Source organism: Danio rerio, chromosome 20, assembly GCF_049306965.1.
Source record: "Danio rerio strain Tuebingen ecotype United States chromosome 20, GRCz12tu, whole genome shotgun sequence".
Lineage (NCBI taxonomy): Eukaryota > Metazoa > Chordata > Actinopteri > Cypriniformes > Danionidae > Danio > Danio rerio.
Window position 1 is genome coordinate 39,162,699 of NC_133195.1, and position 24,740 is coordinate 39,187,438.

The window sequence follows — 24,740 nt, forward strand, 5'->3', positions numbered from 1 at the left end:
GAAACAGACGATTAAGCAGATAAACACAACACACTGTTTTTTTTTTTTTTTGTACAACACAACTTTATTGAACATGAACATATGATTGTCTTTCCTTCTCTAAATGCAGCTTCGGCCATCTTCGACCATTCTTTTCCATCTCCTCACTTTCGTTTTCTTTCACCGCCTCCTCTTCCACACTGCAGTTTCTTGGCCTCCTCCTTCTCCTCCTTTTCTTTTTCTCTTTCATTTCTTCCATGTTCTCCTCTATTTCAATGTCTTTCATCTCTTTCTCCTCTGCGTTCTTTTCCATCTCCTCACTTTCGTTTTCTTTCGCCGCCTCCTCTTCCACACTGCAGTTTCTTGGCCTCCTCCTTCTCCTCCTTTTCTTTTTCACTTTCTCCTCTTCCATGTTCTCCTCTATTTCAAAGTCTTTCATCTCTTTCTCCTCTGCGTTCTTTTCCACCTCCTCACTTTCATTTTCTTTGGCCGCCTCCTCTTCCACACTGCAGTTTCTTGGCTTCCTCCTTCTCCTCCTTTTCTTTTTCACTTTCTCCTCTTCCATGTTCTCCTCTATTTCAATGTCTTTCATCTCTTCTTTCTCCTCTGCGTTCTTTTCCACCTCCTCACTTTCATTTTCTTTCACCGCCTCCTCTTCCACACTGCAGTTTCTTGGCCTCCTCCTCCTCCTTTTCTTTTTCACTTTCTCCTCTTCCATGTTCTCCTCTATTTCAAAGTCTTTCATCTCTTTCTCCTCTGCGTTCTTTTCCACCTCCTCACTTTCATTTTCTTTCACCGCCTCCTCTTCCACACTGCAGTTTCTTGGCCTCCTCCTCCTCCTTTTCTTTTTCACTTTCTCCTCTTCCATGTTCTCCTCTATTTCAATGTCATTCATCTCTTTCTCCTCTGCGTTCTTTTCCACCTCCTGACTTTCCTTTTCTTTCGCCACCTCCTCTTCCACACTGCAGTTTCTTGGCCTCCTCCTCCTCCTCCTCTTCTTTTTCACTTTCTCCTCTTCCATGTTCTCCTCTATTTCAATGTCATTCATCTCTTTCTCTTCATTCTTTTCCACCTCCTCACTTTTGTTTTCTTTCACCGCCTCCTCTTCCACACTGCAGTTTCTTGGCCTCCTCCTCCTCCTCCTTTTCTTTTTCACTTTCTCCTCTTCCATGTTCTCCTCATCCTTTGGCTTCTCTTCATTTATGCTCTCTTTCTCCATCTTCTTCTGTTCAATCACCACCTCCTCCTCTTTCTCCTCCACCCTCTCCTCCTCTATTTTCCTCCTCCAAAACTCCTCCTCTGACAATCGGCTGTTAATGTTTTTCTTTTTTCTCTTTCGCTTCCCTTCCTCCTCTGGCTTCTCTTCATTTGTGTCATCTTTCTCTTTCTCCTTCCCCTCCTCCAGTTCAATCACCACCTCCTCCTCTTTCTCCAAAATCTCATCTTCTTCTTTTGTCACTTTCTCCACCTTCTCCACCACCTCCACCTTCTCCACCACCTCCTCCTTCTGTATCATCTCCTTCTCTTCTTCCACTTTCACCATCATTTTCTGATAGACCTCATTCTCGTAGTCTGTTAAAAAAAAACAATTGCAGTTTGCACATAGTACACAGTCAGTTTCAAGGAGAGGTTAAACTCCAGAAAAAGGAGAGTGTGAAAACAGTTTATTTCTAACATTATAGTCTTTAGATGCAGTAGATAAAATGTTTAGATGCAGAAACCATCATTTACCATCAGAGGATGAAAGTTGAAACGACTCATTTCTTGGAGAGAAGCAAAACCATTTTAGGGCAGCTCTGATAAAAGAGCCAACCCTGCTCTTCTTCTTTTTCTTTTTTTGCTTCTCCACCTTGTCCTTCTCGTCTGTTAAAAGAGAAATGGTTGCACAAAATGTATATATTAATACATAAACATTAAGAAGTTATTGTAGCTAAACTAAGGTTACCACAAATTCACCATTTTTTTGCTGCACTAAACGTACTTTAACTATGAAATTTCCCATTTTTTTGTATTTTATTATAATTTATTTTAATTAATTTTAATAACATTATATTTTTTTATTTTCACGTTAATATAACTGGTCTGTGCACCAAATAATCTAAAAAATGCATGTTCAGTGCACTTTTTTAAAATAGAAATTAAATACTTCAATTTAACAAAGGATTTTAGACTAAAGTTGAATCAGACAAGCTGAAAATGAGATGCAACATTCATTTACACAAAGCATTTCATTAAGATGCACTTGAATGCAATAATAGCCTAATAATATTTGAGAAAATAAATACCAATTCATAAAGGGACCGCAATATGTAACAATCACTATTTCAGCATATTCTTTTTCTACTAGTCATTAGCTGTGTAGCACAGTAACTTTCAACCATTTTTGTAAATAACAGAATTTAACTGTAATATGAACTGTATTTTACTGTAAGACATTTAAGCAGTATGTTACTGTATTTTAAAGTTGCTTTGTGAAAATTACTCTATTACAGTGAAGATATACATACAGTTCTGTAAATACATATACAGCTAGATAAATAGTGCTGTAGTTGTAAATACAGTGTTTACAGCTGCAATTGATTTTCTGTAAGTTACTGGCGAACTGCTGCAAGCAAGTTGAAGTAGATTTTACAGGAATTTGTTAACAGAGCTCTTTACAAAAACAGAAATTCAACCAGCTGTCTATTATACTGTACACACATTTACACTGTACAAACATTGTTTTTTAACAGTAAGTATAATATTATGTCAGGAAAACACTGGATATTCATATCACAATGTAAATATGACTCACTATTAGTGCCGTTCCCAGGCCTTTCTTTGCCCTGCTGCGCTTTTTTCTGGCGCTTGGTGATCTGGCAAGAGATTTCAACTTCCATTTTCAAGTATTAAAACGCTGAAAATCCAAAGACACAACTTATTTGACTCCACTACAACAAACCAACTAGAGATTTTCTGTGATGCAAGGCTTCAAGAACACTTTAGAACGCGTTCTATTCTCAGAACATGTCACTATGGCAACGAGACTAAAGACTAAGAAATGTTTTCTTTTAAATACTTATGATTGACTAAATGTCCAAATGAAATAAAATGAATAAAAAACTTGCTGAATAATTGATTTAGGGGGCCAAAAGCTGTCTTAAATAGACAATCAATAGGAAATGTATATAACTGTAGAAAATGAAGCACAACAAATGAAACGCCAAAGGTTTTTGTGAAACTTAAACCACAAAAGTGACATATACTGATACTGATTGAAATTATATATAATAAATTAATTTGAAGTATTCAGCTTTAATGTTAGCATCCAGCAAGACATACTGGAAATATAGATGCCATTCCCATAAGAAATAAACACTGTTGTCATAAATGTTTTCGAACACTAAAGGACAAAATCATGTTTGGTGTGCAACATTAACTTGCAGAAAATCAAAAATCTAAAATTAATGTAAAGTATCATCTTTCAACCGAAAATACATTTAAATAAATAAAAATCAACAAAATAATTTAGAATCAAGGGTAAAGTGCTGAACAAATGTGCAGGCAACATGCATTGAAATGTAAACCAAAAATAGTTCAACTTATGACCCTGAGTGATTAATAAATGAGATACAAAATAACTCTTAATTTACAGAAGTATAGCCAGAATGTTTTATATTTAATTGATAAAAGTGCTAGACACATTTTCTATTGTTATATGTCTATTTTTTTATAAAAATAAGTTAAATCAACAAAAAAATCTTGTCTCACATTTTTTTTTACAGTGCAGCTAAAACTGTTTCTATTGCAGTTTTGCAGAACAATTGCTTTCTCCAATTGCCTGAAAAACCACCTCTTGTGAGTCTAAAGTGTATGCGATTAGGAGTTTTTGCCAAATAGACATTTCCTTTGGACATGTTTTCATTTCATAATTTCAGTTTGTGCAACTGTAGGGTAATGCTAACAGAGCTACAAGAGACTACACAGTAAAGGTTTTTAGTCTTGTTGGTAAAAGGGAACTAAGAGTTCATTAAGCTTGAGGTGGATAGAAAAAAATAGATTTTCATCATTTAAAGGTGTGATAATATTTGTCATGGAAGTGTGCAGCATCCACTTGGACAATGCGACGGCAGCTACAGGACAACATTCGCTCATCACTCACTAGCTATTGGTGGCGTGGAGAGACAGTGATTGAGCCAATTCGATGGATGGGCATGATTGGGAGGCCATGATGGTTGAGGGCCGATGGAAAGAATTTGGCCAGGACAATGGCGTTACACCCCTACCCTTTAAGAGAAGTGCCATGAGATTTTTTTATTTTTTATTTTTATAATTATTTTTTAGGGGTTTTTACCTTTATTGGGATAGGACAGTGGAGATTTCACAGACAGGAAAGTGTGGGGAGCAGAAATAAGGGAAGGATCGGCAAAGAACTTGGAGCTGGGAATCGAACTCATGTCGCCTCGAGCACCTTGGTGCTATGTGTCGATGCACTTACCACTTGGCTATTGGCATCGACAGAAGTGCCATGGGATTTTGAATGGCCACAGGATCTCGGTTTATTTTATACAAAACACAACTAGCACATTTTTTGTAACCTCAAAATCTGACTAGAAGCCTTCACTCGTATTCTATTAGTCAGCATTTTGATGGTAGCAATTTGATTCCGTTTTTAAAAAATCAACATGATTTGGATGTTCTGGTACGAGTGAAATGTTCTTTAATTGGTCATTTACAACCGCTACCACTTAAAAAAACATATATTTTTCATGGTATATACAGGAATCATGGAGTTAAATTCAATATCTCTCAAGGCATTTTTATAATCTTTCCATACATTTTAAGACCTCATTGCCACTTCAGTTTTTAACCAGTAACATTGGAAACATTTTTAACTTGCAGAACATGTCTTAAACTCTAGGGGTGTGATTAAAAAACGTATGGCATGAGACACAAGACTGTGTTCACGAGAACAAGATGAGACAAGATTTTAAAGAAATCTTCAATGATAAAATACATATTGAAAATTTGTCTCTTTTTATCACAAACTGTAGGCGCATTTTGGAATCAACTTGAACTTTATGAAATAAAATTTCTATTTTAATAAATTGTCTGTAGTAATAAACATATAAACCAGCAAAATGTTTTCCTATTAATTCAACTGAGAGGCAATTGCATAAAAAATGTAAAAATAGTATAAATAAAAATAAATATATATTGCTAAGTGCAGTCAATAATCACAGTGATCAAAGTAGAACTCTCTTAAATCTCAAAAAACATCTTTACATCTTTCTTCAAGCTAAAAGATGATAGTATTCTGATACATTGTATTATGCAGTTTTTATCCTTGAAGCTTAAAAATTGATAAAACAGCCCAAAATATCATCACATCTTTTTATAGACAGAAAGTACCTCAATTAGATCTAGTTTCCATTAAAACATTATCAATATAAAAATATGTTCGAACTGTTCTATTACAACCTGGAGAAAAAACAAGGATATTACGCTAGGGTGTACTCACACTAGGCACAGTTGCCCAGAACCTTGCCCGAGCATGATTGTTCATTTCATCACAAAACCAGAAAACAATAGTATTAATTGTTTAAGTGGAAGAGCTTTATGTGGATGATTTTTTTTTTTGTGTGTGTCAAGCAAGTATTCGCTGAGATTCCAGTGCGTTTGTTGACTCTAGAGGATTAAGAACGTCTGCAGAAAAACATATGTCTCGTTTGAGCCCCTTCCCCCAGAGAATCATCAGTCTATAACGATTGATGATTGGCTCCTGTACTAGAAGGCGGGGCTTCATCGACCGTTACACATTTCTCCATTGAAAACTATACAAGTGACATGTCCAGTGTATTCTATAGTCTTAGATATAACATAATCCGGCCTGATCTGGAACTATTTTACATTTTGTCAATTAATTGGCCAATTCGTACAAATTCATACATCCGTTCATTCGTATGAAAATGTACGAATTTAAAAAGGAGATGTGGAAGCCAAACCTGCCCCTAAACCCTACTGTCATTGAGAGAATGAGCAAATTGTACTAAATTGTATGAATGAAATCTTACAAATTCATATGAATTAGCCACTAAATCAAAAAGTTACTGATTGCCATGAGATTGCGTTGAACATCTGGTGTTGTATAGCAGAAGTGTGAACCTACACTGGTCTCATGGTTCGGTTACGATTATCATGCCACCGATTCGGTTTGATTTAATATCGCAGTGCATCTTGGTGCATTGACGATTCTTTCCATACATAATTAAAAATTTTACTTCACAGCACAACAATTCTTGTATTAAAATTCATAAAAATATTTCCATATATATATATATATATATGTGTGTGTGTGTGTGTGTGTGTGTGTGTGTGTGTGTGTGTGTGTGTGTGTGTGTGTGTGTGTGTGTGTGTGTGTGTGTGTGTGTGTGTGTGTGTGTGTGTGTGTGTGTGTGTGTGTGTGTTTGTGTGTGTGTGTGTGTGTGTGTGTGTGTGTGTGTGTGTGTGTGTGTGTGTGTGTGTGTGTGTGCGCGTGTGCGCGTGTGCGTGTGTGTGTGAATGTGCGTGTGTGTGTGTGTGTGTGTGTGTGTGTGTGTGTGTGTGTGTATATTAGTGCTGTCAAAATTAACACATGCAATATGTCAAAATTAACACATGTAATAAATATGGCTGTCAAAATTGGATCTTGATGGTTTATTGTGGGCATGTTGTTTACATGAAGAAATCTGTGTTACAAGTTAAACAAATGTACAGATGTTACTACTTCAATGTGTTCCTTGTGCCGCCATTCATACCGCGGCGACGGCGGTACTTGATGCGCCAGCAGCATTTGACCGCTGGGTGGCACTTTAACCATATATATTCAGCTTTGCCTTTTCACAATGCTAAACAGACTGTTCTGTAGGCGTAGCTAGCTGTATGTGATGTGATGTGTTCAATTAAAATATAATTTTAATTTAGTTTTTCTGGTAATAGACATGCTCTTACAGTATACTATGCTGTAGAAAAGATACATGGTGAGAAGTCAAAAAGCAAATATAAGAATTAAGTTATTAGCCTTCAGTGCCCGATTAAATTGCGTTGGGGTGAAAATAATGTTTTGATTTCTTTGACTATCATGGCAATGTTATAATCTCAAATCTTAAACGTGCGCATATGAAAAACAGCAAAATAATATAGATTATCCTGCTGGTAGAGCACATCACCTCACAGTTAACTTGCGATCACCTCAACTTACATTTAAATTTTTTTTACCTGGTTTATTGTAAACTTATTAAGTGCAAAGAGGATTCGTTTTGGAAAATAGAATTGAAGAAATGAAAGACAACTAAAATGAAAGCACAAACATTCAGTACAAATAAGTAGTCTTAAATAAAAAAAATAATAAATAAAGCAGTCTTTGATTCTAAATATAGAGAGATGTAGTGTTTGCTATTTTGATAGAACTAAGACTAGACATGTTCATTTATATTTTTAATTTACGTTTTTATTTTCGTTGTTGATTATATTTACGATCTCATTTTATGTTTCAATTATAGTACATAATAATAAACGAATAATGAAAATAAATGAATAATGATAATAGGACATAAATTAAGTCTGGCAGGTTTATTTTTAATAATTTAGTTTAAGTTCCGTTTTTTGTTTCAAAACGTCAATGTTCTGCTTTAAAGTATAACTGTTGTTTTGTTTTGTTTTTTTACTTAATGGCTCAGTATGTTTTGTATTTTAATTTCATATTCAGTCACCTTGCATATGCGTGTGAAATATAATGCCGCATAACCGCGGAAAAAGAAGAAAAGGCTGTCAGTTAAAGCTAATTCATCAAAATAAGCTATATTAAAATACAGCATTTATGTTAATACAGGCAGAGTGTAAACAAACTAAGGCTAAGATATGTGCTTGCCTTTTAATGCATTTAAAAAATATTTGCGGCCTTTTTATAGGCTACAGGCAACTATGGTGTATAATAATGTTTTTTTTTGTTTTTTTTTTTGTTTTTTTGTATGGTAAAGGACAATGCACATTATGTTATTGATGTAAACTTAGGCTAAAACTTACCATTGATAAACGTGACCTACCTCAAGCAGATCACTTAAAGTGTAATAAAAATAATGTTGCCGCAGGACATAAATGAAGTCCCGCAAGTTTATTTTTAATAATTTAGTTTCAGTACTATTAATTTTTTTCTCAAAACGTCAATAGCACCTTCAATAATCTAAACATTAAAGATGGACCGCAAGATGTGTTGAGTGGCTATATGTGGTGAAGAACGATGGCAAAGCTAAGTGTGATTATTGTAATAAACTAATAAGTTATAAAGCAGAGTCCCGACCAACAGGACAAAGCGTATGCGGTTGGCTCATTCTTCACGAATTTAGAATTAAAATTATGGCGCGTTAGGTTCATTGTGCATCCCGCAGGTGCAACCAACAAGGGTTGTGCATTTGAGTTTAACTTTTTGAGCGTTATAAGCAGCTCGGTGTTAGTTTTTATTTAAATATATCGAGCCGAAACTAAGCAGCTCATTCTCTCCGCCTCCTCGTTTATAACCAGCTGGACACGCCACTGAAGCAGGAGAGACACTCCGTCGTTCATAATCTTAGCTGATGTGTCGGAGTCGAAAGAATATATCAAAGAGGAATGTTCTTTTAACAGTCCTGATATGTTCAATCTTTTTTTTCCCCTGTCATTTCTCTTCAGCAAATTATATTTTTAAAGCTGCTTGATTCTTTTAAAACCGAAAGCAGAGCCCGTCAATTGGTGTTTTTTCATAAGATACTCCTTTATGAATGTTTTATTTTATGAGTAGTCTTTAATGTGCTTTTTAATGGTTTTATTTTATTCAAAGCAGCACCTAAAAGCGAATTTATCCTCAAAACGTGGCATGAGAGCAATGCATGTCATGTGTCGCATATATTGCCTTTTTTTCTGATCTTTTTGCATAAAGGTTTTAATCAAAAGACAGGTAATTTAATTACTTTCGATGTGCTAAAATATTTGTTAAATAAATGTTATTTCAAAAAAAGTATATGCAATTGTGCTCTGACAGGTAAAATCCGATTCTTTCTCTCTTTCAAGTTCAAAGCAAATTTGAATGCCAAAGGATTTTAGATATGCATATACAAGACTATGTAGTATATTAACATTAACAAATTAATAAAATAAGTAGCAAATGAGAAATAAATGACTGACAAGTTGATAAAAACAGACATTATCTCTAAAAGTTATCAGAATTGCAAGATTAAAACAGCTAAATATAGGCCTAAAATAAATCTAGAAAGCAACTACTGCGCGCTGATATTTCTTCTTCTTTTTTTCCGAATAATGAACAATTTCAACCGCGGGGAGATACCGACAGCTTGATTTGCAGTATTTTCTAACATGTTAGAAGCGGGCAGCGGACATCAGCTAGCCGTAAAGACGGGCCGGCACAAAAAAAAAAACATGGCTGCCGGTGGAGAAGCGGCTGTCCCCTCAGCAGCTGATTGAGACGGAGCTGCATATCCTAACTGAGTGCACTAAATACTCTGAGATCCGGGAGAAATTCTACCCGATAATCCAACACATACAAAACAACTTTGAGTCCCTGTCGAACAGAACCCATCTTACTGGGGGAGTGTGTGTGCTGCTGTGTGTTCACCCCTTCACCCAACAATACCCGCTCCTGTCTCCAACACACAAATACTGGAACTCTTTATGTGGACTTACTTTTGATAATAGGCTACTATTATTACCTTTATCCTGTTTAATGTTATCAAAAATCTATTTTTATTTTTATTATTATTTTTTTATTTTTTTATTCTATTTTTATTTTTATTAATCATTTTTTTTATTATATGTTATTTTCATATTTGTTTGCACTACTGCCCTTTTTGCACTGTCTTGTTTGTGAGACGCGACGCTGCACTGCTTTGGCAAAACGAATGTACAGTTAGGCTACTTGTCATGCCAATAAAGCACCTCAAATGTGAAAATGTGAAAATAGCCTAGGCCACAAATAACAAATATAGTCTAATAATAACAAAAAATGCCCTTTTCATTTTCATACAATAGGCCTATGTGTGGGTTTTGACAATATGTGTTTAATTAAGCTATAAAGATCAGATGAAATGCATAGTGAAATATGAAATAAATGTCTCTTTTGCTGAAAATTTAATTAATCTATATAATTAATATTTTAAAAATCAACTCCTTTTTGCCCAGAGAAAGAGGCACGCGGCACTAGCGGACATGGGGTGCTTTTCCAAAAAAAGACGTACAGTAACTTGCGGCGGAACTATGCACAGTTGGGGAAAAAAAAGGATATAATGATGCATGTTTCCCAAAACCCCTAGTTTCTCTGTCGCAGATCCCTCATTTGAATCAGGTTAGTTATAAGTAAAACGCACATAATGATAAAGCACACCATCATCACGAGGGCAATTAAATAGACAACCTAAACATATTTTTATTTGTTTATTTATGTAATGTGAGTTTTTTATATCTTTGTTCTCTAAATTATTTCAATATAACTTAGGCTATTCTATCGAGATGACACCATAAAAGGCCTTCAATGCACTGATATAGGTAATAGGGATACAATGAAAAGCCGATTTCACTATTGACCGTTTTTATTCACTGACGGCTTCCCAACGCCGCATTTCTGTTGCGCGAAAAAAAGCTGCTGCAAATAAGCAAATTTACGACAAAACAATTTTAATAGTTTCATAGTAGTAGCTGGTGTGCTTCATCTGCGTGATTCTGATTTGACATTCTTCTGCTAAACTTGCGCTGTGTTGATGTGTAAATGGGCTATGATCTTTGCTATTGAGGCTAAGGCATCAAGTTGTAAATGAGCTACTTTCAATTTCGAGGTGGGGGAAGTGGGAAGAGGCAATTCAAATGTATCATCTCTAAAAATAAAAAAGGCCGCTTACGCGGCATTTGTGTTTAAAGATTATTACCTTTTTTTTATTTTATTATTATTAATTTATTCATTCATTCTTCATTCATTTTCTTTTCGGTTTAGTCCCTTTATTAGTCTGTGATCGCCACAGCGGAATGAACCGTCAACTTATCCAGCATATGTTTTACGCAATGGATGGCAGGAGGGCCAGCTGGGGCTTCGGGACGGAGTGAAAGAAAAGGCGGAATTTGCCCTGAGTCTGGGAAAGATGGCTTGCCGTAATTACACTAGTTTTCCTATCGCACACATACGCCAAACACATAAACAAATAAATAAAAAAGGAAAAGAAAACATCTAGACTTATAGGCTGAGGTCTTTTTGCTTATAATCGCCCTTATGTTTCCGTTTTAAATGTAAGGCTGTTGCAGAGAATAATACAATTTTAATTTATAAGTGATTTTGCTGCGTTCCCCTTGATGTTTCAATAACGCATAATAATCTACACACCATATTAAAGACACAGCAGACATAAAGGTTGTGTGTGAAAGCCCGAGCAAAAGAGCGCTCTCTTCACAGCTCTGTTGATGCTGCTAGCGGCTTCTTTCTTTTTGTTATTTATTTTGCAGAGACACCATATGAATACAACAGAAAGACATACAACTTTACAAATTACCTTTTGTAGACTCAAAACAAGTGTCATATCTTGATAAGCCTAAGCCACATTGAAATATAATTTAAAGATTTACATTATCAGATATAATAAAATCGCATTAATTAAATAAACCAATATAAAACAAGCAAAAGCAAGCTATAACAGTTTAGGTAGGCCTATAGCCTACATAAATAAAACCGTTAAAGCCAAATCAAACTTTCATTTTACAAGATATTTTCTTTTAAAAGATTTTAGATATTTTCTAAAAACAATAAACACCAGAGAAGGTTTAGAATATTATTTATAAAGTATTTGGATATGATGATAATAATCAAATGGTGCAATCAGAGCATTTTTGGGAACACGTTTCAGGTCTCTCCAGTGCATTTGGGCTGAATGTTTGACTGTGTCTAAATGAGGATGTTATAAAATACATTTTCTACCGAGTTATTAACGGATGCACGATGCCAATAGTTGGGGGACGTTCTGGGGGCTGGGTTTGCGTTACGCGCTGCGAGCTATAGGCCGACAGTGGAAATGCGACATGATTTCGGTCTCACTGATGCCCATTAACACCTAAATGACAAGCTTTTGGTTATGAGATGGGGGAAGGGGTATGTCTCCACCCTCAAGTGTTTTCCACAAACATGGCCACACAAAATCCAAAGCTCCCGAGGACGGATGGCGTAACCGTAGCAAAACCTATGCGTTTTAAAACCAAACCGCATAAAATATGGGGCCTTATGAAAATGAATGTTTCTATGCACAGCAAGTTTTGGACTGAACTACTTGTTATTTAAAATATCTGTATTACGCTATAGCATTCGCCAAAACGAATATATTTGTACATAAAAACACCGAACATAGCCTAGCTGAATAGGGTGTTGCCTGCTGAGCCATGACAGCAGCAGACAATTCCGCACGACCATAAAGCCTTCACCCGACAGTTATTTTCAAATATTCACAACGCGAGCCACAACAATAGACATGCAATGCCCATCATCCTTACAGACAACTTCGCTTTAAACTGTATTAAGGTCCCATTTACACTGCACAGCAGTTTTATATAAAACGTTAATGATACATATAACAGGCTACATTTTGATGGTGAAATAACCTTTTAAACGATGGCTTTTTATTTCAGTATTCAAACATTAAATAACGAATGCATCAAGTGAAATAACGAATATGCAAAAACAAATGTATATAAATATAAAGGACTATTATAATTAGCAAAATGCTGCTCTATTTATCTTTGTATTTTTATAATTTTATTATTGTTATTTTTATTATTTTGAATTAATTAAAGCTATAGACAAATACTGCTTGACATTTTAGAAAATGTTTTGCGTATACCCAGTACCGAGAACAAACAAACAAAAGCACATGGCTTGTTAATCAATTTAATCAAGCTCTAGCCACGAATAAAATAATAGACTATTTTATTATTTTAATATTTTAGACGACGGGTTAGTAATTATATTATAAATGGTTATGTTCAGATCAATGAAATAATAACTTTAATAATTCTGCTTTGCATTTTTCTATGCATTACTAACATCACTAAACCATACATTTGTTTTATAAGTTAACCAAATATTTGCAGAGATTCAGCAGTTTTTTTTCTGACGCGTTTGCCAGTCATGCCAGTCAGTGAAAAAAAAAGTAGCCTAACTGTGGCCCTGTTTGCAGGTATTCAGATTCGTTTTTATTAATCTGATTCAACTTTTATTATTTACAGGACATAAAAATGCAATTAAAAGTTTCAAATCAATGTGCATTGTCCTTTACCATACAAAAAAAAAACACTGTTATACACCATAGTAGCCTGTAGCCTATAAAATGGCCGCAAATCTTTTTAAATGCATTAAAAAGCAAGCGCATATCTTAGCCGTACCTTGAGTTTGTTCACATTCTGCCTGTATTAACATGCATGCTGTATTTTAATATAGCTTATTTCGATGAATTAGCTCTAACTGACAGCTTTTTCTTCTTTTTCAGCGGTTATGCTCGCATTATAGCCTATTTCACACGCATATGCAAGGTGACTGAAATTGAAATTCAAATACAAAACATACTGAGCCATTAAGTAAAAAAAAACAAAACAAAACAACAGTTATAGCTACTTTAAAGGAGAACATTGACGTTTTGAAAAAAAAAAAAACTGAACTGAAACTAAATTATTAAAAAATAAACCTGCTAGACTTAATTTATGTCCTGCGGCAAAAATATTTGTATTATGATCTGCTTTTAATAGGTCAATTTATTTATTTATTTTTTGCTTTTGATGAAGCTACATTCAACTTAAGCTCAATGTCGGCAGTGTCTTTAAATAAATAATTTATCTAGGCCTATTTTCATTATTCATTAATTTTCATTATTCGTTTATTATTATCTACAATTGTTGAAACATAAAATGAGATAGTAAACTATAATCAACAACGAAAATGTAAGTAAAAACAGAAATAAAAACATAAATGAAAATGTCTTAGTCCTGTCAAAATAGCAAACACTGAACATCTCTCTATATTTAGGTTAAAAGACTGCTTTATTTATTTATTTATTTATTTAAGACTACTTATTTGTACTGAATGTTTATGCTTTCATTTTAGTTGCAAAAAGATCAGAAATTGATCTCGCATGCGCAGGGGAAAAAAGGCAATTATGCCACACATGACTTGCATCGCTCTCATGCCAAGTTTTGAGGATAAATTCGCATTTAGATGCTGCTTGAAATAAAATAAAACTATCAAAAAGCACATTAAAGACTTTAATAAAAAATTAAAACATTCATAAAGGAGTATCTTATGAAAAACACCACGGGCTCTGCTTTCGGTTTTAAAAGAATCAAGCAGCTTTAAAAAATATATAATTTGCTGAAGAGAAATGACACGGAAAAAAATAAAAAAGATTAAACATATCGGGACTGTTAAAAGAAAATTCCTCTTTGATATATTCTTTCGACTCCGATACATCAGCTAAGATTATGAATGACGGAGTGTCTCTCCTGCTTCAGCAGCGTGTCCCGCTGGTTATAAACGATAAGGCGGAGAGTATGCGCTGCTTAGTGAACCTAACGCGCCATTATTTTAATTCTATATTCGTGAAGAATGAGCCAACCGCATATGCTTAGTCCTGTTGGTCGAGCCACTCTGCTTTATAACTTAGTTTATTACAATAATCACACTTAGCTTTGCCATCGTTCTTCACATGTTGCCACTCGGCACATCTTGCGCTCCATCCTTCAACAAATGTTTACATTATTGAGGTGCTCTCCGGCGGCAAAGTTTCTGGCAGAGTAGCGAGTGAAAAAATGTGCTTGCAGAAATTGGAATCAAATTTAAATTATATAACAAGCATCGTATTCTTTCTAATCCTCGCCCAGTTTTAATACAAGTTGTGTTTTTTTATATTTGTGGCTGTGAAGTTTATTAAGAAWWATATATATATATATATATATATATATATATATATATATATATATATATATATATATATATATATATATATATATATATATATATATATATATATATATATTTATTTATTTATTTATTTATTTATTTATTTATTTTTTTATACTTTAAGTGATCTGCTTGAGGTAGGTCACGTTTATCAATGGTAAGTTTTAGCCTAAGTTTACATCAATAACATAATGTGCATTGTCCTTTACTATACAAAAAAAAAAGAAAAAAAAAAACATTATTATACACCATAGTTGCCTGTAGCCTATAAAAAGGCAAATATTTTTAAATGCATTAAAAGGCAAGCGCATATCTTAGCCTTGAGTTTGTTCACACTCTGGCTGTATTAACATAAATGCTGTATTTTAATATAGCTTATTTTGATGAATTAGCTCTAACCTTTGACAGCTTTTTCTTCTTTTTCCGCGGTTATGCGGCATTATATTTCACACACATATGCAAGGTAACTGAATATAAAGTTAAAATACAAAACATACTAAGCCATTAAGTAAAAAAACAAACAAAAAAACACAACAGTTATAGCTACTTTAAAGAAGAACATTGACATTTTGAAAAAAAAACTGAACTGAAACTAAATTATTAAAAATAAACCTGCAAGACTTAATTTATGTCCTGCGGCAAAAATATTTTTATTATACTTTTAGTGATCTGCTTAAGGTAGGTCAATTTATTTTTCTCAGTGTTTCACGTACTGTACGGCAATGTCTTTAAATAAATAATTTATTTAGGCCTATTTTCATTATTCATTTATTTTCATTATTCGTTTATTATTATGTGCAATTGTTGAGACATAAATGAGATAGTAAAATATAATCAACAACGAAAATGGAAATAAAAACAGAAATAAAACATAAATGAAAATGTCTTGTCTTAGTCCTATCAAAATAGCAAAAACTGAACATCTTTCTATATTTAGGCTGCTATATTTATTTATTTATTTATTTATTTATTTATTTATTTATTTAAGACTACTTATTTGTACTAAATGTTTGTGCTTTCATTTTAGTTGTCTTTTACTTCTTCAATTCTATTTTCCAAAACGAATCCTCTTTGCACTTAAAAAGTTTACAATAAAGCGTGTTAACAAATTTTAAATGATTAATGAAGGAATTATAATGCTTTGACTTATTGTTTAATGTATGTATACATGCTAGTATGTAATATACATGTATAATATACATAGTAAATACGCTCTAAATTGCTTTTTTGAAACGGGAATAATCATCAACACAACACCAGACACAAACTTCAACACTTTTGAAACAGACGATTAAGCAGATAAACACAACACACTGTTTTTTTTTTTTTTTTGTACAACACAACTTTATTGAACATGAACATATGATTGTCTTTCCCTCTCTTAATGCAGCTTCGGCCATCTTCGACCATTCTTTTCCATCTCCTCACTTTCGTTTTCTTTCACCGCCTCCTCTTCCACACTGCAGTTTCTTGGCCTCCTCCTTCTCCTCCTTTTCTTTTTCTCTTTCATTTCTTCCATGTTCTCCTCTATTTCAATGTCTTTCATCTCTTTCTCCTCTGCGTTCTTTTCCACCTCCTCACTTTCATTTTCTTTCGCCGCCTCCTCTTCCACACTGCAGTTTCTTGGCCTCCTCCTTCTCCTCCTTTTCTTTTTCTCTTTCATTTCTTCCATGTTCTCCTCTATTTCAATGTCATTCATCTCTTTCTCCTCTGCGTTCTTTTCCACCTCCTCACTTTCGTTTTCTTTCACCGCCTCCTCTTCCACACTGCAGTTTCTTGGCCTTCTCCTCCTCCTCCTTTTCTTTTTCACTTTCTCCTCTTCCATGTTCTCCTCTATTTCAATGTCTTTCATCTCTTTCTCCTCTGCGTTCTTTTCCACCTCCTCACTTTCATTTTCTTTTGCCGCCACCTCTTCCACACTGCAGTTTCTTGGCCTCCTCCTCCTCCTCCTTTTCTTTTTCACTTTCTCCTCTTCCATGTTCTCCTCTATTTCAATGTCTTTCATCTCTTTCTCCTCTGCGTTCTTTTCCACCTCCTCACTTTCCTTTTCTTTCGCCACCTCCTCTTCCACACTGCAGTTTCTTGGCCTCCTCCTCCTCCTCCTTTTCTTTTTCACTTTCTCCTCTTCCATGTTCTCCTCTATTTCAATGTTATTCATCTCTTTCTCTTCATTCTTTTCCACCTCCTCACTTTTGTTTTCTTTCACCGCCTCCTCTTCCACACTGCAGTTTCTTGGCCTCCTCCTCCTCCTCCTTTTCTTTTTCACTTTCTCCTCTTCCATGTTCTTCTCATCCTTTGGCTTCTCTTCATTTATGTTCTCTTTCTCCATCTCCTTCTGTTCAATCACCACCTCCTCCTCTTTCTCTTCCACCCTCTCCTCCTCTATTTTCCTCCTCCTCCAAAACTCCTCCTCTGACAATCGGCTGCTAATGTTTTTCTTTTTTCTCTTTCGCTTCCCTTCCTCCTCTGGCTTCTCTTCATTTGTGTTATCTTTCTCTTTCTCCTTCCCCTCCTCCAGTTCAATCACCACCTCCTCCTCTTTCTCCAAAATCTTATCTTCTTCTTTTGTCACTTTCTCCACCTTCTCCACCACCTCCACCACCTCCTCCTTCTGTATCATCTCCTTCTCTTCTTCCACTTTCACCATCATTTTCTGATAGACCTCATTCTCGTAGTCTGTTAAAAAAAAAACAATTGCAGTTTGCACATAGTACACAGTCAGTTTCAAGGAGAGGTTAAACTCCAGATAAAGGAGAGTTTGAAAACAGTTTATTTCTAACATTATAGGCTTTAGATGCAGTAGATAAAATGTTTAGATGCAGAAACCATCATTTACCATCAGAGGATGAAAGTTGAAACGACTCATTTCTTGGAGAGAAGCAAAACCATTTTAGGGCAGCTCTGATAAAAGAGCCAACCCTGCTCTTCTTCTTTTTCTTTTTTTGCTTCTCCACCTTGTCCTTCTCGTCTGTTAAAAGAGAAATGGTTGCACAAAATGTATATATTAATACATAAACATTAAGAAGTTATTGTAGCTAAACTAAGGTTACCACAAATTCACCATGGTTTTGCTGCACTAAACGTACTTTAACTATGAAATTTCCCATTTTTTTGTATTTTATTATCATTTATTTTAATTAATTTTAATAACATTATATTTTTTATTTTCACGTTAATATAACTGGTCTGTGCACCAAACAATCTAAAAAAATGCATGTTCAGTGCACTTTTTTAAAATAGAAATTAAATACTTCAATTTAACAAAGGATTTTAGACTAAAGTTGAATCAGACAAGCTGAAAATGAGATGCAACATTCATTTACACAAAGCATTTCATTAAGATGCACTTGAATGCAATAATAGCCTAATAATATTTGAGAAAATAAATACCAATTCATAAAGGGACCGCAATATGTAACAATCACTATTTCAGCATATTCTTTTTCTACTAGTCATTAGCTGTGTAGCACAGTAACTTTCAACCATTTTTGTAAATAACAGAATTTAACTGTAATATGAACTGTATTTTACTGTAAGACATTTAAGCAGTATGTTACTGTATTTTAAAGTTGCTTTGTGAAAATTACTCTATTACAGTGAAGATATACATACAGTTCTGTAAATACATATACAGCTAGATAAATAGGGCTGTAGTTGTAAATACAGTGTTTACAGCTGCAATTGATTTTCTGTAAGTTACTGGCGAACTGCTGCAAGCAAGTTGAAGTAGATTTTACAGGAATTTGTTAACAGAGCTCTTTACAAAAACAGAAATTCAACCAGCTGTCTATTATAATGTACACACATTTACACTGTACAAACATTGTTTTTTAACAGTAAGTATAATATTATGTCAGGAAAACACTGGATATTCATATCACAATGTAAATATGACTCACTATTAGTGCCGTTCCCAGGCCTTTCTTTGCCTTGCTGCGCTTTTTTCTGGCGCTTGGTGATCTCGCAAGAGATTTCAACTTCCATTTTCAAGTATTAAAACACTGAAAATCCAAAGACACAACTTATTTGACTCCACTACAACAAACCAACTAGAGATTTTCTGTGATGCAAGGCTTCAAGAACACTTTAGAACGCGTTCTTTTCTCAGAACATGTCACTATGGCAACGAGACTAAAGACTAAGAAATGTTTTCTTTTAAATACTTATGATTGACTAAATGTCCAAATGAAATAAAATGAATAAAAAACTTGCTGAATAATTGATTTAGGGGCCAAAAGCTGTCTTAAATAGACAATCAATAGGAAATGTATATAACTGTAGACAATGAAGCACAACAAATGAAACGCCAAAGGTTTTTGTGAAATTTAAACCACAAAAGTGACATATACTGATTGAAATGATATATAATAAATTAATTTGAAGTATTCAAATAAACACTGTTGTCATAAATGTTTTCGAACACTAAAGGACAAAATCATGTTTGGTGTGCAACATTAACTTGCAGAAAATCAAAAATCTAAAATTAATGTAAAGTATTATCTTTGAACCGAAAATACATTTAAATAAATAAAAATCAACAAAATAATTCAGAATCAAGGGTAAAGTGCTGAACAAATGTGCAGGCAACATGCATTGAAATGTAAACCAAAAATAGTTCAACTTATGACCCTGAGTGATTAATAAATGAGATACAAAATAACTCTTAATTTACAGAAGTATAGACAGAATGTTTTATTTTTAATTGATAAAAGTGCTAGACACATTTTGTATTGTTATATGTCTATTTTTTATGAAAATAAGTTAAATCAACAAAAAAATCTTGTCTCACATTTTTTTTTACAGTGCAGCTAAAACTGTTTCTATTGCAGATTTGCAGAACAATTGCTTTCTCCAATTGCCTGAAAAACCACCTCTTGTGAGTCTAAAGTGTATGCGAGTAGGAGTTTTTGCCAAATAGACATTTCCTTTGGACATGTTTTCATTTCATAATTTCAGTTTGTGCAACTGTAGGGTAATGCTAACAGAGCTACAAGAGACTACTCAGTAAAGGTTTTTAGTCTTGTTGGTAAAAGGGAACTAAGAGTTCATTAAGCTTGAGGTGGATAGAAAAAAAATTGATTTTCCTCATTTGAAGGTGTGATAATATTTGTCATGGAAGTGTGCAGCATCCACTTGGATAATGCGACGGCAGCTACAGGACAACATTCGCTCATCACTCACTAGCTATTGGTGGCGTGGAGAGACAGTGATTGAGCCAATTCGATGGATGGGCATGATTGGGAGGCCATGATGGTTGAGGGCCGATGGAAAGAATTTGGCCAGGACAATGGCGTTACACCTCTACCCTTTAAGAGAAGTGCCATGGGATTTTTTTCACCTTTATTGGGATAGGACAGTGGAGATTTCACACACAGGAAAGTGTGGGGAGCAGAGGTAGGGGAAGGATCGGCAAAGAACTTATTGCTGGGAATCGAACTCATGTCGCCGCGAGCACCTTGGTGCTATGTGTCGACGCACTTACTACTTGGCTATTGGCGCCGACAGAAGTGCCATGGGATTTTTAATGACCACAGGATCTCGGTTTATTTCATACAAAACGCAACTAGCACAGTTTTCATGTCAGTTTTTTGCACACATTTTTGTAACCTCAAAAAACTACTAGAAGCCTTCACTTGCATTCTATTAGTCAGCATTTTGATGGTAGCAATTTGATCACGTTTTTAAAAAAATCAACATGATTTAGATGTTCTGGTACGAGTGAAATGTTCTTTAATTAGTCATTAACAAATGCTACCACAAAAAAAAACATATTTTTCATGGTATGTACAGGATTCATGGAGTTAAATTCAATATCTCTCAAGACATTTTAATACTCTTTCCATACATTTTAAGACCTCATTGCCACTTTAGGTTTTAACCATTAACATTGGAAACATTTTTTAACTTGCAGAACATGTCTTAAACTCTAGGGGTGTGATAAGATATAAATGGCACGAAATACAAGACTGTGTTCACGAGAACAAGATGAGACGAGATTTTAAAGAAATCTTTAATGATAAAATACATGTTGAAAATTTGTCTATTTTTTATCACAAACTGTAGGCGCATTTTGGAATCAACTTGAACTTTGAAATAAAATTTATATTTTAATAAACTGTCTGCAGTAATAAACATTGAACCTGCAAAATGTTTTCCTAGAAATTCAACTGAGAGGCAATTGCATAAAAAATGTGTAAATAGTATAAATAAAAATAAAAATATATTTGTAAGTGCAGTCAATAATCACAGTGATCAAAGTAGAACTCTCTTAAATCTCAAAAAAACATCTTTCTTCAAGCTGAAAGATGATAGTGTTCTGATGCATTGTATCATGTGCGTTTGCTGAACCTAGAGAATTAATAACCTCTGCAGAAAAACTTATGTCTGGTTTGAGCCCCTTCCCCCAGAGAATCCTCAGTCTATACTGATTGATGATTGGCTCCTGTACTAGTAGGAGGGGCTTCATTTGCCAAATCGACCATTACACTTTTCTCTATTTAAAACTATACAAGTGACATGTCCAGTGTATTCTATAGTCTTTGATATAACATATCCAGCCTGATCTGACGAAGAAGCGCAACTATTTTACGTTTTGTCAGTTAATTGGCCAATTCATACAAATTCATACATTCGTTCATTCCAATTTGTTCAAAAGGAGATGTGGAAGCCAAACCTGCCCCTAAACCCTACCATCATTGAGGGAATGAGCAAATCATACTAAATTGTATGAATGAGATCTTACAGATTCATACAAATTAGCCACTAAATCAAAAAGTTACGTATTGCCATGAGATTGCATTGAACATATCATGTGCTGTATAGTAGAAGTGTGAACCTACACTAGTCTCACGGTTCGGTTACGATTATCATGCCTTCGATTCAATTTAATATCTCAGTGCATCTTGGTACATTGACCATTCTTTCCATACATAATTAAAATTTTAACTTCACAGCACAACAATTCTTGTATTAAAATTTATAAATATATTTACATTTATATATTATCTCTAATACAATTTTGTCCTTTTATGCCAACATTCAGATGTGAACCGTACCTTTAAAGTGCATGACATGAGCAGTTATAGCAAATAAACAAATGTAAACATCCCACTCGCTTTCCGAGCCTTGTCGAGTGAGTTCTTACTCCCCTATGATTGGTCACGCGCTCAACAGAAAGGGCTGGCGCTGTTCACCAATGAGTAACACTTATAAACGGAAGCACTGATCCATGATAGACATGGAGAAGAAAACTCGCTCTGCAGAAACGCGCTTGTGTCTGGATCCACAGGTATCGCTGTAACTGCTGAGAGGAGAGGAAATTACCTTACGCCAACAGGTCAGATGTCCACAGTGAGAGAGAAGTAGAAATGGAGTTTACTTTTTATTTTCTCCAGCAGTGAAGGGCTTCTTCTGTAACTTCAGTGTCAGTGAAAGATTATCTAGCAAACACACGCACACAGTGAATTGTGCAGAGCTTCTGCATTAAGTAGTTGGAACGTTTTAATTACTTGCACTCACCTCCCTCGCCATAGTAAGCTACCGCAATATAGCGCATATGAGATATATGACGTCAGTGCGTAAAAATCGGTTGTAATCTATTACTGAACCGATACAGAATTGTCCACATCTACATCGGAGCGCACAGAAGAAACAATTAATTTTGACACCTCACTGTATAGATGCGTGTCACAAATCCCATTGAAAGAAACCTTAATATGAGTGAAACGATGTTTGTTGTGGTAGCATTGTTTTAAAACTCATTTTAAGAATATTAGGAGCTTTAGCAGGTTGAGAATCTGACCTCAATTTAGCTGTTGTGGAGCGGGGAGCAAGAAAAAGGAATTTCTTTGTCAGCATCTCAGACAGGAAGTTTAAAGCGGATGCAGCCTGTGGCATTAACCATTCTCCAGGAAACTCTGCACTGCTCCACATGCCTTTCTCTCTGTACCTATCTAAACCAGGGTAAAAAGGGCAGGATTATGGCAATACTGTAGTAATTTGAAATATTACTTTTTTGATTGTCATTGTACTAAATACCTCTATGGCATAATATAACACAAGAATTAATCCAAAAACAACAGGGTATACCCACAAAAAGATGTTTTTAGTTAGTACTATGTATTTCTATTGTTAATGGGTATATATATTTCCATGTTAATATGTATTTCCGTGTTGTAGTTGAGTTTTCCTAGTTGATAAAATGCAGATGCTGTTAAAAATAGTTCTTTAAAATAGTAAAAAGTAATTTTAATAATGTCATTGTAATTTTGAATACTGTATTATTTAAGTTCTCCAACGAAATTCCAAAAAATACTAAATATTTTCACTTTTTTGAAGTGGTTCACAGGAAATTATTCATAATTTGTAAGAGTTAAATTTAAAAAGCATTGTTACTTTATTGCTGAAATAGCAACTCAGCAATCTTTATGGTCATTAATAGTATACAAGTGTTATACTTAGGACCACTAATCACCCGTACATCCATAAATGTGTATTTAGTCTTTGAGAGAGAGAAGCACAGAGCAAGTTTTAATGGGATGGGTTGAAGACATGCTTCTTTGTGTGTCTGTAGTCACTTGAGATCTGATTTCTCATTTGTTTCTGTTTTCTCTCTCTCTCTCTCTCTCTCTCTCTCTCTCTCTCTCTCTCTCTCTTTCTTTCTCTCTCTCTCGCTTTTCACTTTTTTTCTGAATGTGTCTGTGAGGAAGGCTGTGGTGTTGCTGAATCTACATGCCTTTGGAAACAGTGAATGTAGGTGTTAACTGGGAGTTTAAAGTTTGGGAGTGTGAAGTTCTGGATAATGTGGGTGTGAATTATGTTGAAGTAGCATTGTATTGATGCATTGTAAAATGAACACTTACAAAGGCCGCTTTACTTAGTGAAATTCTCTCAGGCCCCGTTTACACTAGTGCGTTTTAGTTTTAAAACGGCGTTTTAGAATGGAAACGATCTGCGTCCACACTTGCGTTTTACCCAGCGTTTCTGAACAGCTCTCCGTCCACACCAAAACGCTGAAAACGCACATCACGTGACCACACACGCACACTCTCGGGCAAGCGCTGCAGCCCATCAACCCAGATGAGAGTTGTGCTAGTCGGACTTCTCATCAAGCATCTCCCGCTGGATCTAATCTTACTATATTTATTAAACGGGATATTTCATTCATCTTGTTGTCTTTATCTAAGGACATATTCTCTGACTTTGGTCATTGGAATCTATTACTTGTTCTCAGGTAACGTGTTTAGGCTGAGCGCAAAGATAAGTTAATGATTAATGTAACCACGTAGCCTACATTCTGTATTTTGACTGATCGCTTGCATTTTTTTTCGATAATGTATAAACTTATTGTATGTTATAGTAATGGCCATTATCGATTATTAAAACTGATATTCAGCAAAAGAGAGGTTATATGTTTCGTATTTTCACTGAAATTGAAAGGAGGCAGTTTTTGTTATAGGCTCCGTTTTGTTATAAATATCCACACAGTGAAGATGACGCTCATATATACAGCACGACGCCTCAACATTTCTGCTATCTGTTAAGTTGCTAATATTAAAATGAAAATAGGCAGTTCCTTAAATCATGTTTACATTTTATTGTTGAAAAAGTGAAACAACGTAGGGTGATGTGAATGAAGTTATAAAGTACACTGTTCCCTTTGAAGATTTACCCGTGTCCTCGGTATAGTTTGTTTTCTATATCAAACTGAGAAGAAGAGACTAAAGCCTTGATCAAACTTGCAAAGTCTGAACTTACAAGGAGAGGATGCAGGACT

General features: G+C 34.7%; 2 protein-coding genes across 6 annotated transcripts in view; one reads left to right on the forward strand and one right to left on the reverse strand.

The window, feature by feature from the left end:
• Positions 1 to 24,740, forward strand: part of cd2ap (CD2-associated protein) — a 117,913-nt gene that overhangs the window by 28,065 nt on the left and 65,108 nt on the right.
• On the reverse strand, positions 37 to 21,370 carry LOC108179167 (uncharacterized). 2 transcript variants are annotated; one of them, XM_021468656.3, is made up of 4 exons: positions 18,865 to 21,370; positions 17,802 to 17,933; positions 16,776 to 17,641; positions 37 to 1,051 (listed from the first exon to the last, which is right to left on the reverse strand). In XM_021468656.3, the coding sequence occupies exons 1-4, from the start codon at positions 18,947 to 18,949 to the stop codon at positions 65 to 67; spliced, it is 2,070 nt and encodes a 689-aa protein (XP_021324331.3). In that variant the 5' UTR covers positions 18,950 to 21,370; the 3' UTR covers positions 37 to 64. The 2 variants fall into 2 exon arrangements, with proteins under 2 accessions (XP_021324331.3, XP_073789641.1); XM_073933540.1 differs by lacking the exons at positions 16,776 to 17,641; positions 17,802 to 17,933; positions 18,865 to 21,370 and adding exons at positions 1,711 to 1,842; positions 2,774 to 5,130 and having other exon boundaries at positions 37 to 1,551.

Coding starts and splice junctions, on each gene's coding strand:
- LOC108179167 (XM_021468656.3), bottom strand. CDS start 18,949: ATGGAAGTTGAAATCTCTTGCGAGATCACCAAGCGCCAGAAAAAAGCG. Junction 17,934..18,864: donor GCCTGGGAACGGCACTAATA/GTGAGTCATATT, acceptor CTCTTTTAACAG/ACGAGAAGGACAAGGTGGAG. Junction 1,052..16,775: donor AGAACATGGAAGAGGAGAAA/GTGAAAAAGAAA, acceptor AAAAGTGAGGAG/GTGGAAAAGAATGAAGAGAA.